Source organism: Physeter macrocephalus, chromosome 17 (assembly GCF_002837175.3).
Source record: "Physeter macrocephalus isolate SW-GA chromosome 17, ASM283717v5, whole genome shotgun sequence".
Classification (NCBI taxonomy): Eukaryota; Metazoa; Chordata; class Mammalia; order Artiodactyla; family Physeteridae; genus Physeter; species Physeter macrocephalus.
Window position 1 is genome coordinate 12,850,723 of NC_041230.1, and position 16,280 is coordinate 12,867,002.

At 55.5% G+C, this 16,280-nt stretch overlaps 1 protein-coding gene across 1 annotated transcript in view; it reads right to left on the bottom strand.

The window, feature by feature from the left end:
* Nucleotides 1-3,215: 3,215 nt before the first annotated feature.
* The window catches only part of ARHGAP35 (Rho GTPase activating protein 35), a 79,402-nt gene continuing 66,337 nt past the window's right edge, over nucleotides 3,216-16,280 (bottom strand). Inside the window, exons 5-6 of the mRNA XM_028477727.2 lie at nucleotides 9,146-9,251; nucleotides 3,216-8,376 (exon numbers count right to left, since the gene is read on the bottom strand). Coding sequence (XP_028333528.1) covers nucleotides 8,019-8,376; nucleotides 9,146-9,251 — 464 coding nt within the window. The 3' untranslated portion in view covers nucleotides 3,216-8,018. The remainder of the gene's footprint in view (nucleotides 8,377-9,145; nucleotides 9,252-16,280) is intronic.

Sequence of the window (16,280 nt, forward strand, 5' to 3'; positions counted from 1 at the left end):
ACCCCTGGTGGCCGCATGGAGTAACAGGCCGCGTTCTCCACTTCCGGGCAGTCGGCCTGGAGCTGGTGAGAGCCTAGTAGCCTAGTACGTGCTCGGTGCTGGCTGCAACTCGGGGAACAGACGGTGATCAGATACACTTTGTGTCAACCCTGGAGTCGTCCCATCTCCTCTCTCTCAAAGCCACGTGCAATCTTGAGCAGATTCTGTCTCCCTGACCTTTAAGATATCCGGACTCCCACCCCCTCTCTCCACGTCCACTGTCCTGGCTTTGGTCTCATCCACCATCACTTTCCTCCCCACTTCAGGCTGTCTTATCGATTTCTCCTTTTGCCTGGGGCTTCACAGCACTGTTACTGAATCTGTTTTTTACCTAAAATTTTGATCATGGATTTTGGGGAGCTGACTTTAATTTTTTAAAACATGAATTGAAATATATTTTATCTTGATCACTGAGTTTGTGTCCCTTTAAGTTTTGTATCCGAGGCAAGTCATCCTGGTCTCTGCCTGCTGCAATGATGTCACGTCCCCAGAGAGGTCTTCGTGACCACCCCAAATAACATCCCCGCTCCCCCTTGATACCTTATCTACACCCGACATTATGGCATACATTCATTTCTTTGCCTGTTTACTGTGTCTGTTCCACTAGGGGTCAACTCCCAGCTGTGTCCCAGGGGGCCTGGCACAGAGTAAACACTGAGGAAATATGGGTTAAATGGGCAAATACAATCTGAACGAGTAACAGAAAAGTGCTGTTGAAGAAGAGAACATTTTTTTTTTCTTTGACAGCAAAGGAATTCATCTTGGTCTGGGGGGAGGGGGTGACTTTCCCAAGGAAGAGTCCATGGACCTGAAATCTAAAGGTTAGGGAGGGAGTTAGCAAGGAGGGGTGGGCAGTGTTCCAGGAGGGAACAGCATGTGCAAAAGGCCTGAGGTGGGCAGGCCCTTGAGGAGTCAGAGGGCTGGACCGAAGGGTGTAAGGTAAGACTCCCTGCGGGGGTTGGCGGGGGCTTCACAGGACCTGCTGAAGAGTTTGCGTCTGAGGGCACTGGGGAACCCCAGAAGGTGTTAAGGCAGGGATGGCTGGGTCAGATCTGTTTGAAAAGCTTGCTCTGCTGCCACAGGGAGATGGAAGGGAGGGGGTGAGACTGGAGGCTGGGAGACCTGGGAGGAGGCCAAGGAGGAAGCTGGTGAGATTCAATCAGGATGGTGGCAGGAAATGAGGAGGAGGAAAATGGTGGGATCTGAGAGCTACGTGGAAGGTAAAATGGAACTTGGGAGGTGGGCCGGGTTGATGGGAAAGAGAGAGTAACACCCTGAGGAGGCCACAGGCCCTGCCCCCGCAAAGCTCTCCGCTTGGGTGGATGGGGCTGAGAGGTATAAGTATACAAGTACATGTGACTTGAGACAAAGGTTTATGTCAGCACACATATTGAGCGCCAACTGTATACTGTATAAATTGTCTTGAAAAAGAACAAATGCTGAAGCATTTATGGGAGTCACACGAATCCCCATAAGCAGGCAAATGGTTGTTGGGTGAGTCAATGTGTAAAAGGGTCTGGGAAGAATTTCTAGAGGGAGACTGGCTTTGAAGGACCGGCGAGGATCTGATGGGCAGAGCTGAGGTTTGGGGGGGTGTGGATAGAAGGAATTCCAGGCAGAGGGAACAGCTCAAGCAAAGACTTGGAAGCCGGAAGGAGCCAAGTGCATTCAGAGAATATGATTGTGACAGACGCTGGGAGTCTGACTGGAGGAGTGGGAGAGAAGGGCAGGCTGGGTCCAGAGGGAGGGGCCCCTGGCTGGCCAGCGGTGGACCTGTGAGTGACTGCTGGCTCCTGTCGATGGGCAGCGACTGCCTGCGGGGTCGTGTAGGGCCCGAGCTCCGGCGGGGGAGGGTTGTGATCAATGACTGCGCCTGCCATGGGCACGGGAGGGGAGAGGCATCTCTTTCGGTGACTAGTCCCCACTGCTGCTGCAGGTAACGCAAAGCCAGGTCTTCCTTCTGGAGTAACTTTGGGGTACGCAGACTGAGGACGGGGAGGCCACTGACGGCGCGGGAGTGTCCGTCAGAGTCCAGGTGAGCCAGAATTAGGACCTGGGCCAGAACGGAGGCGGTGGAACAGAGAGGTCACGGCTGCAGGTGGCATCTGGGAGGTGACCTAGAGAGCCTAGAAGGAAGGAGGGGTGAGGAGGGAACAGGCATAGGGCGGACCAAGCCTGAGTGGCTGAGGTGTCTTCGAGGGGCAGTCAACCTCCATCCCTGGAGCTGCTGTCCTGAGAGGCTGACTCTCCTGGGTCACCCAGGGATAAACCCTGGCATCTGACCCCAGAGCCACTGGTGTGGCCTCCACTCAGACAACAGGGAGTGACAGGGAAGGACAGGAGCTGCCGTTCGGTGTCTCCCTGGCCTGCTGGGTCCCTGTGGCCACAGGGGTCTCTGGGTGGTGCTTCGCATGATGACGTAAACTGCAGGAGTGACTGTAGACGTGGGGGGAAGAACATGAGAGGAGAGAGAGGGGAGGGGAGTGAAAGGGAAAGACCAAACACCTGTCCACAGAATTCCAAGAGCTTAAAATCAAAGGAGCCCTTGGGCTGGGCAGGATGGTAAAGTAGACATTCTCCAGGAGGAAAGGCTCCACTGGGGTTTGCAAAGCTTTGGAGGCCTGAAGGAGGGAACCAGATGGAAAGGTGAGGGGAGGAATCTGCCCACCTCCAGGGCTCAGGGCAGACCCATGCTCTCTAAAGCACACCAGAAGAGGAGAGGGGAGGGGAGAGGAGAGGAGAGGAGAGGAGAGAGGAGGCCAGCGCTGGCCCTGCACAGGCGGGAGCCCCCGGCAGCAGCCCCAGGAATGGAGGCGGAAGGTGCCAGCAGCTCCCTACGGGGCCCAGCTCTGCTGAAGAATGCCTGCTCCCAGGGGCGCTGTGGGACCCTCTCCCTCCATGGCCAGAGACCCACCGCGCTCCTCCTGAGGGTCTGAGGACGGAGCCAGCGTCCCCACGGGGCCTGAGGGGGCGGGAGCCTGGCCTGCCGGCCTGCCCGGGACGGGTGTGCTCAGGACCCGGGGAGGAGGGGCCACCTTCATCTCTCTCAGGTTTGGTTTTTTACAAGATTGATTTATTAACTATGATACATATCACATAAGGCCTTTTCAGTTTTTTACACCATTCCCATTGAGACAAGTACAATACTCTGTAGCAAATACATGATTTTAAAAAACAAAACCAAACAAAAACACCTCAGTCAGAGATGCCTCAGCCTCAGTTGATGGCTGACCATGCACTAATCAGGTTGGAGCCTCAAAAAACCCACGACGTGTTTAAAAGTTTGGAAATTAAGCAAACATTCCTAATACCAACTAGAGGATGTCCTGGTTAAAGCCCCTAAAATACAAAGAAATAATTGTTATACTTTCTTTACATACAGTTCTTCACTTTTGTTGCGAAACAGAATTTTGGGCACACAGCCAGACTACTAACACATTTCAATACCATTAATGTTTTTTTTTTTTTTTCCTCAGGAAACTCAAAATATTTGTTAATTCAACATATATAAAGATCATTTAACATGTGAAAATACAAGTACCAGAAAAATAAGCTGGCAGCAGCACTATTCCAAATTTTCAAACAAGTTTTATTCCCATACAATTCAGACTTTTTAAAAATTTTTTAAAATGTACACAGGGAACATGATTCTTTTTTATGCAAACAATAACTTACGCCCTGTCTCGACTACATTGAAGTGTAACATCACTGCTGTTGGAGCTTGCCGAGGGGGGGCTGCTGGGCAGGAGCTGCAGGCAGTCACCTCTGACCCTCGAGGAGTCTGCAGGCGGGCGGCCGGTTGAAAGATGGCTCTCAGAGGAGGAGGTGAGAAGGATCCTTCCCTTCTAAGACAGCGGCGGCAAGCCCAGCCCGGGACCTCAGACGAGAGTGGCCCTTCCCCTCATGCCAGGGCTTCCCTGGTGCGATCGCCAGCAGTCACGGATGTGACTTAGGCTTCCGGCATACACGACTCAGTCGTCCTTTCACCTAAGCGCGAACGAGCGGCTTGAACCTGCCCAGCAACTGGAGTGAGGGCAACTCTTCCATCCACTGTCTGCGGAAACCGGCGGTGCCAGGAACGAGCACCGTGACTGTGCCCAGCGAGCTGCGCCCGTTCCCAGGCCCCGCGGCGAACCATGCTCGTCGCACACGAGGAAGGGGGAGCGAGGGAACTTGGTCCGCAGCAACCCACCCAAATCCCTGGAGCTTCCTTCTCTTGGAAAAGCAGAGCCCTCGGTGGCAGAGCCAACACTTCCTCCAGCAAACATCCCCCCAGCAGTGTGGTTCTCCTCGCAGGAGAGGACTGGGGAGGGCACAGATGAAGATGACCTTGGATTACAAATGCAGCTGACTGGTTTCCGAGCTTCAGGGCTGAGGCCGGAACACCGGTGGCCTAGGGGATGGCATCCCTCCAGGTCCCCCCACCCCCGGCCCCCCAGAGGAGCCAAGGCGCAGGGACGAGGGAAGTCGTGCTCTCCCAGCCCCTTCTGGCCGGTGTGCTGCCCCTATGCTGTCACCCTCTGTCCACCCTGGCAAGGACACACACATTCTGCTAGCAGGATCTCACCTGCAGCATGCATTCCGCTTTAAGCAGGAAGACCAAGATGGCAGTGGGATGGAGGAAACCCCAGGAAACAGTACTCAGCATTTCACATTCCTCCTCAAAATGTCAAGTGATGGGAAGAACTTGACAGAACTCAGGAATAAATGTGCTGTGATACCCACATGCAACACAACCAAGAACTGAGGGCAAATTCACAAGCCACGCCTCCTAACCTTGGACCACTTCCCTCTGTGGAAGTCTCGGTGTTACAGATCCAGAATCAGCCTTATACTTCACAATCGAGGGCCGTCCGTTTCCAGCTCTTGGTGCCTACACCCTCGTGGATGTAGAAAGAACACTGGACAGGGAGAGAGCTTCTGGGCACGCCGCTAGTGAGGCACGGAACGAGCCCCCTACCCCCACTGACATGCTTACCCATTTTGGCAAAGGATAATTAACGCCTGCCACTCCCTCAATTCCTAGAGCTGTGGTGCAGCTCACATGAGAATGACTTGTCAGAGAACTTTCCAGAGCTTAACACACTAGATAAACGGGAGGTGGGGGGTGGGAAGCATTCCAGTTACGGGTAGCCTGCACCAACACACTCCCACACTCGCCTTCGTGGGTCCCCTCCAAGTGCCCATTTGGTCCAAAAGCTGACACCCCCCACCCCCAGAGGCCAAAGCCCAGGGCCCAGCACTGCTACTGGTACCAATGCCAACTCGGAATGAATGTCCTCCAGCCGGAGAAGCAGAAAATGTAAGTTAAAGAGTTAGCAAAGGAAACAAAGAGGAACCCCTGGAGCTTTCTGTCCAATTGTGGCCCTGGGGGCATGAGCCACCAGCCCGCAGCTGCTCAGTTAAAGCCCTGGCAGGACATCGGGGGCAGGCACGTGAGGGGGTCCCTGCAGCTGCCCAGGTTGGCTGGCCGGGGGCACTGTGGGACCGGAGGCTAACCTGTGGAGGAAGCCTGGTCTCTGCTACTCCCACACGGGTAATGATGCAATTGCACAGGTGTTTGCCCTTACTGTGCCCCTTCCCCATCCAGAAAAATCACCTACCACTTAACAGGACTGTGCAGTCTCAGGGATGGGGGTGGCCTGGGAAGGCGGGACAGCTGGGGGCTTGTGAAGCTCCTGGTGCAGAGCCAAGGTTGCAGCTGGACCGGTGTGCCAGCACAAAGGGGGGGGGGTAGTGTAGACTGGGCAGCAGGAGGGACCCGGGCCACTTCTTAGTTCACACATGGGACAGTGGCCCCAGGCCACCCCTACCCCAAACTGGGGCTGACTGGGAGCAGGTGAGCATGACCTAGAAAAGGCAGAGATTAATGGAGTAAATTTCCTCACCTGCCTGGGGCTGCCAGAGCTAAGGGAGTTGGAGGGCCAGAGAAGCACGAGACCGCCAACCTCAGTCAAAACTAACCACAAACACTGCCTTCCAGCCAAGTCCCGACCTATAAAGCATGAAGCACAGATCCACCAAAAGAGAAGAAATCCTGCATCCAACATTTACATAAGACATTCGTGTACCTTGGATTTGTTTTTTGACTTGTATCCCTAAGGAGGCGGTAAAACTTGCAGGGATGATTTAGTTTTTCCAAGCACCTTATTTTGTCAAACAAGAACTAGAAACAGTGAGATATCCAGCTTATCCAGAGGAAGAAGTCAGTGAGCAAAGGGCCTACCCCGCCCTCCAACAGCCGACAGGAAGCGTTTGGGGCTGGGAGTGGCTGGGATTGTTCTGAGGCATCTTTTACTTTGTCAGGTCACCCGGCTGAGGCAACCCAGGGCATCCTCGAACATACCACAGGTGCTGCTTCTTAAAGTGCAAAGAGACCCCAGAGGATTATGCAGCGTGTGGGCCTCCACCCCACGCCCAGGGTACCTTAGTGTCAGGCTTCTTCACTGCAGAGGCCACGGCCCAGCCACGGGGAATGGGGGGCAGCCAGTATCTGTAGCAGCCTTAGCAGGGTTGCTGTGTTTGGAGGGCGGAGGTGGGAATGAGAAGGGTTCACAGGGGCCAGTGGAAAGGCCAGGAAGGGTGGGGGAAGGCCACGGGAGGAGGATGGTGTCAGGCAGGCACGATGCCCTCCTCACGACTCTCACGGTCTTTGTACCTTTAGCTCCTCTGGGCTCTGAGAGCCTGGGAGCGTGAAGGATGGCCTACATGGCACCAACAGACCACCGTACTTCAGAGTTCCCCACACACGGCCCGCTTCCCACAAATACCCCTGCTGGCGCAGTATGAAAATGATTCCACTTCAACAGCAAACACACTGACCCAAACCCCAAGTGCACCCCGGCACCCTCCAGCTGTCGTCCCCCCCCCCGCCCCCAACCTTACGCATGCGCGCACACGCACGCACGCACGCACGCAGCAGCAGCGTTTCTGTAGCATCGTAGTGTGTTCCAAGGCAGACCAGTATCTAGGCTGGTCTCCCTACCTCTTCCCACCAAGGGCTCAAACCGTCTTCTTGGGGTGGTGGTGGGGCATCTAGTGACAGGACGTAAGTGGGACCCCAACAGGCTCTCGGGCAACCACCCCCGGGCAGGCACCCCCGCTCTGCTGTCACCAAGACAGGGGTCCGTGTCCACCTGTCTGCCTCTTGGCAGAGGTGGGGAGAGAGCTAAATCTCGACGTCTGTAGTTTTCTTCCTTTTCTTTTTAAAATTCATTGGAGGGGGTCTTCCCATTTTTCTTCGTGTTCGTTTGTTTTAAAGGGAACGTATCCCCAAAGCCTGTGAAACGAGGAGGGGGTGCGTGGGGGGGCGGAAGCGGCGACACCCTCTCTCGGTCCAGGCACGAAGCTACCCTCCCTCTGTTCTGATCTGTTCTGAGGGCGAACGCCCTCAGCACTGTACCTCGGGGTGGCAGAGCCGTGGCCTACATGTTCCCAAGGAGGCTGCTAGACAGGCTGCACGGGCAACGGGGGTGGGGTGCAGATACCGCAGGTGGGAAGTGGCAGCAGTCGGGAAGTGTTCTCCTTAGGGGCTGCCGGCCCAGCCCTGGGGCAGCCCGAAGCCCCAAATCTCCTCCTCCCCAGGCCAAAGCCCATGCTCTGTCCAGTGGGCGGACGCCCTGAGGGTGGTGTGCGCAGACAGGTGGGGGAGGGGTTCCCATGAGCAGTGAGCGTGTGGAGGGCCACAGGGCCGCTGCCTGGCTAGTTCAGTCCTCAAAAGGGTCCAAGTCAAAGGGCAGGGCCCCGGCTGTGGCCTGCAGCCAGCCCCAGGTCTGCAGTGCTGGGCTCAGGGCACTGGACTGCCCAGCCTCTGGCGGACTGTTGGCCGGTGGTGCTACCGCTGCGATCTCGAGAAGGTGAGAGGAGAGAGGGGACACCCTCCCCACCCCCACCCCAGTAGACCCGGTTTTGTTCAAGGCCAAACGCCACCCCGTCAAACAGAGAAGACCGTGTCTCCTTTCGCCCTGGGCCTCGGGGGCTCACAGCGTGTGTTCGGCTTGAAGCTGGGAGGGGAGCAGTGGCTGCATCGGGGACTGGGGGGTGGGTGGAGGAGACTGGGGCGGTGATGGCTGACTTGTGACAGGTGTGGAGGTGAGGAAGGGAACGGTGGAAGCCAGGGCAGAGGGGGAGCTGGGCGTGGCGCCGGGAGGCTCGCTGATGGGCCGGTTGTGGAAGAAGAAGGGGCACTGCTGGATGAAGAGCTCAATGATTGTCTGGTAGGTCCGTGTGGCCGTGAGGGCGTCCATGGTGCTGAAGTCGGGTCTCATCAAGGTGGGCCAGAAGCAGATGGACAGGTTCTCACTGGTCATGAGATTCACCTTGTTGTTGTGGCTGACTCTGTAGGCGACACCAAACTCAAGGTCAGAGCCCCGCAGCAGGCCTGGTCGAGGATCTCGACTGCCTGTGCTCATGGTCACTGCCTCGCCGGCTGCTCTCCTGGCCCGCCCACCCGCGGCCTGAGGACAGAAAAGGCCCCAGCACAGCTCTCCAGGGCCCTGGCCTGCGAGTTGAGGCCCGAGCCCCTCCACGCCCCATCCTCTGTTCCAGTGCCTCCACGCGGCTCTGAGGCCCAGCTCACGGGAGGCACCCCGCCCCCACCCCCAGCCCCGTGGGTGGGCAGGATGCCTCAGGGACTCTCCCGCAGGCCCCCAAAGCGGGGCAGTGCTCTGGCTGTACAGAGAAGAAGCGTGTGTATCCCAAGCCTGGGTTCCTAAAACACCACTTTGTCAGGAGAGGAATAGGTCTGGCTGGAAAACAAACCTATTCTGTGTGTGAATAAATGTGGGAACCATGCAGCTAACTGGTTTCCTGACTGTGGCTCCCTGCACATGCTTGACTGCAGTTCACTCTTTTACGCTGCACACCTGTCTCGGCCCAGCGCTCCGTCACGCCAGTCAGGAAACACGAATCCTGGAGAAAGGACTTTGGGTGTGCGGGGGGCATGCAGGCCTCTCTCAGACAGAACCAGGACAAGAACCCGAGGTGGAGGAGCCAGCGCCCCAACAGGCTGAGGACGGAGCCTCGCTCAGCCGCACTCTACAGCCCACTGGCCCTGACTGGAGGTTTTCAAAGGAGGGAAGACCAAACAGCAAGCCCTGCAGCGTACTTGTTCAGGTGAGAGATGACATATTTGAAGACTTCATGGTTCTCCTTCGGGAATTTCTTGAGCACCTCCTTAAGGGCGTGTAATTTCTGCTCCCGGTCGTTGATTTCTGAGGAAAGAGAAAAACCAAGACCAAGGCTGGTGGGCCTAGGGCTCAAAGCAGATACTGGTCCTGGGCAGCTGGTCAAGCTCGTGGGTTGGTGGCCAGGGAAGAGTATGCTGTATACTCTACCTTCTCTGAGGGAAGCCCAACCCCAGCCTCTCCCTGCAAGCCGGTGCCCAAGGCTGGCACACCTGGCAGTGGCATGGGGCTAGGGGTCAGGCCTACCTCCGTGTCCCAGGCCCCTGATGAAGGGGAGCGCTGTACGCCTGGGGCTTCCTGGGCCCCCCCACCCGAGACTCCCCGATCCAGAGAGAATCTACCATAAAGAACACCATTCTTTGCTCATCCGGTTGCCCCTGGAGACAGGCATCCCGATGCAGAAAGCCTGCCTGCTTCCTGACCAGACGGGTGAGCGCTGCCACCCACCCACGCCAACAGACGGTCTAGGGAGGGAGTTTGTCACAAGACCAGGGCTCTGTCCTTTTCTTGGAGTCACAGGGACCCTCCACATATCTCCCTATTGGAGGAGCTGATGGAAACAGTGGGGGAATTCTTATGTAGTTCATCAAAGGGACTACATACCCCCTTCCCCCACTACCGCCCAGAGTTTGCCCATCACGGAACGCTCACGTACTGAGAGAGGGAAAATAAGCTAACCCAAATGAAACGCTTAATCCGTGCCAGGCCTGATTCAGCGAGTCCTCACAATCCTACGAGGCTGGGGCTGTTATCACCCCACTTCGAGGATAAGGAATCTTGAGGCCCAGGGAGGTTGCAGAAATCAGCCTCTTGGTCTGGGAACCAAACCCTCTCCAGATGGCTTCAGAGGCTGAGTGAGGACCACTGTGCTCCCTGGGGCCCCGGCTCCCCCGCCCTGAGTAGACCTGGCCTGCCTTGCCTGGGAGAGCCGCCCTGGGCTAGTGAGACAACAATGGTCCAGAGACCACTTGGAACCAGTTGGTCGAGAGACCTCTCTGAGCACAGAAAGATATCGCTATGGCCACTTGTTGGAACTGAAGGCTATCTCTAGGACTCCAGGGCTCATAAAAATCACAGGAGAATCCCATGAAGAGATGGCAGCTCTCCCACAACTGATGGCTGTGGGGTGGGTGGACAGGGGGTTCATTAAGAAATATGATGGTTCCTAACTGGTCTGGGGACACGGGCTCCTTTAGGATAGATGAAAGCTCTGGACCCTCTTCCACAAATAAACTGTGTAGAGCCCTGTCTACAATGCCTGGAGCTTCACAGACTCCCCAGACCCATGTATTCTTTAGGAAGCCTGCGGCCTCCTACTTAAGAACTTCTGTAGGAGGTGACGTTCCTAGAGGGTCACCACAGACTGGGAGCCTCGAGCTAGACTCAGAAGGACAGATGGGACATAAACGGCTGGTGGAGAGGTGTGGGGAGGTACGGGGAGGAAGGGCTGTGTGGTGGTCTAGATCGTGTCTCTGACACCAACCAGCTGTGTGATCTCGGGGAAGTGACACATCTGAGCGGCCTCCTTGCCCATACAAGAGGCTCATGACAGCGCCTCCTTTACTTGGCAACACCACACCATGAAATGAAGAGCTCACAGCCAGACACGTAATAAGCGCCTGGGAGCAAGTCTGAGTTTCAGGGAACCGGTGGAAGAGGCGGCTGCAAAGATGGCAGGCATGGAGCTATTCAGAGCGCTCGCTGGCAGGCTCATGAGCATGAAACCGGTGAATGTTTTGACCTGAGAGCGTGGCTTGATAAAAACAGAGTTTTGGTAACATTTGTCCGTTAGAAGATGACTACTAACCCCCCACAGGAACGAATTATGTGGTGCCCTTATCAGTTTCATTTCTCTGAACCCAAGACTTATTATTTTAAGGTTCAACTTCAAGGGCACACTTTTGGTCTGGCCTTGAGTTTCAAAATCCTTTACTGTTACGTTTCAATAAAAAGTGTACTTAAAAGAAGGAAACTGCTCAGGGTGGGGGCGGGGTGGAGGGACGAACAACTGTCCTGGAAAACGCGAGAAGCACGTGCCTGCTGAGCCTCACTTAAAATAGCTGCGCCCTTCCAGACGGGGCTTGGCACAGGCCTCTTCTAGGCGCCCGCACGACAAGAACACAGCTGCGCACGAACGGCAGCACCTTCCCTAAGAGCCCAGCCTCACCCGTCCTCCTGGCTGGACGCAGAAAATGGGGCTGCTGACGGCACTCAGCGCTGCCCGCCCGGGACGTCCCCTCTCCTTCCTATCCGCTGAGCAACAAGGACGGCTGCCCCTTCTCTCTCTTCCGGGCGGAGGGCCGGGGGGGTTACAGAACCTGCTCGGATAGCGATTCAAGGGCCACCCTCAGGAATGCCAGCCTCTCTCCCCCTCCCGGTGTAGCACATCAGCAAGGTGCCTAACAAGGCCCTAGACGGCCGAGCTCTCCGGGCTCCGTCTCCCTCTCCCCTAGCTGCTCGGGGCAGGTGCTCGTGGGCACCGGGAGCCTCAGAAGACTGGCAGGAGGAGGGGAGGACGGCAAAGCGAACAACGGGAAGGCTCCCAGGGCAGAGCCTGGCCCTGTGAAAGACAAGGTCCACCTCGCGGACATCCTTCTGACCTGACCTGTCCTCCTGTCTTGATTTCCCTCCAGCAAGCAAACCACCACCAGTGTTGAGGGACCCACTCAAACTGGCAGTCTTTTCATGGTAGTCACGACACCAGTGACTTTCTACCTCTGGAGAGTGCAGGAATGTCGGTGGGGCAATTTCACAGTTGCTGTTTGTGCAGCCCTCCCACCACCCGAGGGAAGGTGGGGCTGGTTTATCCCACATGCTGGCTGAGAAAACCCACTCAAGAGGCAACACCAAGGACACAAGGCTGGTGAGGGAAAGGAGGGGTGGGCACCAAGCTCTGTCTCCAAGTCCAGCACTCCTGCTCTAGATCACCTGCCTGCCACCATGCTCACAGCCCTAGCCAGCGTCAATAATCCTCTTTGAAAGGGGTGAGGGGCTCTACAGGGCTCAGGCCTCCTCAGCTAAAAAACCATACTTTTGAAACCTTGTGTCTGTCAACTGAGACACCAATACAGGTTCAGGAGAGGCATCTGAGGTCAGCTGAATCAAGACGAAGTCTGGGGACTTCCCTGGCGGTCCAGTGGGTAGGGCTCCGTGCTCCCAATACAGGGGGCCTGGGTTTGATCCCTGGTCGGGGAACTAGATCCCGCATGCCGCAACTAAGAAGTCCGCCTGCTGCAACTAAGAGATCCTGCACACCACAACAAAGATCCCACGTGCTGCAGCACGAAGGCCTGGCACAGCCAAAATAACTATAACTAGATAGATAGATAGATAGATAATTAAAAAAAAAAAAAAAAAGACGAAGTCTGGATATAGGCCAGGGAACTTGGAACTGAGGTCCCAAGAACTTTGGAGCAAGAGGAGAGGACAGGACTTCCCTGGTGGCGCAGTGGTTAAGAATCCACCTGCCAATGCAGGGAACATGGGTTTGAGCCCTGGTCCGGTAAGATCTCATATGCCGCGGAGCAACTAAGCCCGCGCGCCACAACTACTGAGCCTGCGTTCTAGAGCCCGCAAGCCACAACTGCTGAAGCCCGTGCGCCTAGAGCCCGTGCTCCACAAGAGAAGCCACTGCTATGAGAAGCACACGCACTGCAACGAAGAGTAGCCCCTGCTCGCTGCAACTAGAGAAAGCCCATGTGCAGCAACGAAGACCCAACGCAGCCATAAGTAAATTAATTAAAAAAAAAAAAAAAAAAAAAAAATGAGGAGAGGATAGCCAGAGGCCACTGGGGACCTCAGAGGCTAGCTTGCTACACCCCTCACAGTATACAGAGAAACCAAGGCCCAAAGAAGTAAGAATGCTGGTCCAAGGTCACACAAATTGGTGTCAGGGGCCCTAATCCCAAACACTGTTCTTGCCCTGGCTGTGTTACTCTGCTGCCATCTCTGGTACCCAGGCCGTCAACCAGGCTCTAGGCTTGGATCTCCTACCGCTCAACTCAGTGCCTAGAGGAAAATCCCTGATGGATTTTGACCACCTTGCACACCTGCACCACCAAAAAAGGAAAACACGGGCTCAGGTCCCACCCGCTCGGTGACGCGTGCAACTGCCACCTGTCCTTCTGGTGGGAAGCGACTCCAAGGCTGAACTCTCACTCTGTTGGGCCCAGAATGGAAGTTTCAGGGTGTCCTTCTCCTGGAGGTACGACCTTGCGGTAACCTGTCCAGTGTCTCCTACCCACCACACGAAGGCAGGGACTGCACACTTGTCTGTTTGCTGCCATCTGTCCCTGTCCCACACAGGGCCTGGCACATGCTAGGAGATGAGGAACACCCCCGCGCTCTTAAGCAGCTAACTGGACAGACAAGAGGAAGCAGGATCCCAGAATTAGCAACATCACAAGGCAGCATGTGAACAAGAGCCCAATGAGCAGCAAGACTGGTCCGCCTTGTGACCTTGCCAGTCAGTCGTTTATTAATCTCTAGCCCTAAGGTGTCTCATCTGTAGATGGAAAGGGTGAGACGATAAGCCAGCATCCGGAACCATATGGGGTCATATATCCCTTCGACGATCTTTTTTTTTTGCGGGGCGGGGGGCGGGGCACACTGTGTGGCTTGTGGAATCTTATTTCCCTGACCAGGGATCGAACCCGGGCCCTTGGCAGTGGAAGTGTGGAGTCCTAACCACTGGACTGCCAGGGAACTCCCATCCCTTTGACAACCTGATGAAAGACAACGGTCTTCTCCGTAGACTTAAATGCGCACGCAGAACTCAGAGCAGTTTATGGGGGCTAACGAGGCTCTGAGGCCAAAGGTCCTTAGGCTCAGAGCCTCTGAACCAAGACAGAGGCAGCTCTAGGGCCTTTTCTGGCACAAAAGACATAGGACAGGGTGTGTGGGGACTGCTGGACCAGAGGGACTCCTGACAGGCGGTGGTGGGGTTTTGGAGGGGGCTGTGACAGGGAAAGAAGGTGCGGGGCAAGAATAAATGATACTGTTTCTTGAAGGCTGGGGTGAAACGTGAGGACGAGACAGAACGGGGAATTCAAGCCCCCTTTAGCTGCCTCCTGAAATCCTGGTCCTCTCTGAAGCCAAGCTCAGGTGCCATCTCTTCCACGAGGCCTTCTACCTTCCTCTCTCCTTACTGCGTTTCTGCACTGCCAGCTCAGGTGGCTTCACGCTGTCTGGCAGAGAACTTAAATGAGCACCCGGGGAGGGCAGGAACAATGTCTCAGCACAGAAGGTCACGCCCAGCTCGCCACTCCCTAGCAGTATGGGCTGCGGCTGCTGCTATTCATTTCTCAATCGCCCACATATCGATAACCTTGAATGCGGTAGGAAAATAACTGGTGAATAATCACAAAAATCTCAATTTGTAGGCAGGCACAATTTCAGCAATGTTCAATATTGTGAAATTCTGGAGCTTACAAAACAATTTGATAGTGACCTTGATATTTGTTGTGATGGGATCGGAAACCATTTCCAAGCCCTTAACACACACAGACACAACAGCTCTTAGGTATTACGTGGAAAGAGCTGGTCAAGTTGACGTTGCCATGGAAACCCAGCCAGGCTGAGAAGAGCTACTTTTGGGCATGAGAATCTTTGTTCTATCATGTCCCTTCACACTAACTTTGGCACTGCCTGGTTGGTGTTTCTGGTTCAGTTAAGCTCTGACACACACAGCCCCACTCTTCACTCAACTGTTAAGGCCGTGAGAGGTGCCATGTCAGTGAGATACGCTTCTCTCTACCAGGTTCAAGATAACGGAGCTCCAGCTGACTAGCTTGGGGCACAGGAAACACACAATGGGAAGAGGAAGCGGAAAACCTCCACCCTTTTCCAGGCTGCAGTAGCAGCAAGAAGCTCCCTTCCTCAGCGGAGGCAGGCGGCGGAAGCTGCTGTAGGAAGGCAGCTGATTCCCGATCAATAACACCTTCCTCTCCTGCCCCCTATGACCTTCCCAAAACAAAAAGACGCTATGTCAGCAATTCCCGCAGAAACAATGGGATTCTTTCTGCGGGGTGCCAGGACTCTACAAGCCTCTAGATGGCGCCAAGTCAAGACAAACGCTGTCAGGAATCTCTGGGCTTCCAGCAAGCTGGGTACCAGCCCACACCTTCTCTTCCTAACTTCTGCCCAGAGACAAGCTCAGCTTAGATGGAAAGAAAGCTGGCTCTGGATGGAGATTTCCCATGTGTTTCACATCTGAGCCAGCCTGGAGCCTGCTAGAGAAGTGACTGCTGGGAGGACCCCTTATCTTTGGATGGTAGGACCAGAGCAGAAGCCGGCACCTGTGCCCACCCCCTAAACTCATCTGGAGAAACCCAGACTCCTGTCCTGAGAAGGTAGATGGGAAAGAAGGCCAGGGAACCCTATGACAGTCCCAGAAGCTGCCAGTGCTTCTACCCCATCCCTGTGGGCTTGGATAAGATTGCGGGTGTGAACAATTTCAATCAGCTAAGACGGTGTGCGTAAAATATGGTGGTGAAGGCGGCACCTAGACCGTGGAAACAAACATCACAGGAAAGGCAGACCACAGAACAGTGACTCTGGGGGCTCTGTAGCGCTGACAGCAGTCAGGTTCTGACAGGGACACCCCTCCACAGCTGGGCTTCTGTCAGCACCTCTAGTTTCCGAAGCCTCTCAGAGTCCATGACCCACATCTTAAAAGTCCTGCGAATTTGTGACAGCCCCCCGACTTCTGCCCACACCATCAGCTTTGTGAGTAAATCGTGTTTGCTTAAAACTCCCTCTTTTGAGTTGGGCAGTGGCAAGATAAGACGAATGTGCTGGGGTCCCAGGAACACAGCTCCCTTCCACTTCCCCACCCACTGGGTCGCTGGCAAAAACACTCCCTTCTGTAGCTGCACAGCAGCGGCTGCTTCTGGGGTCTTGGCCCACCCCACCAGAGGTACAAAGTAGAGGGCTGCCTTTGGCCAAAAAAGTTCAGAAGTGTCACCCCGTGGAGAGCTTGGAGAGGTCAGCCCGCCCCCCCCCCCGCCCCCGCGCACTACACGAAGTCCAGGAAAGGCTGCCCCCTGGGGAGGTTCC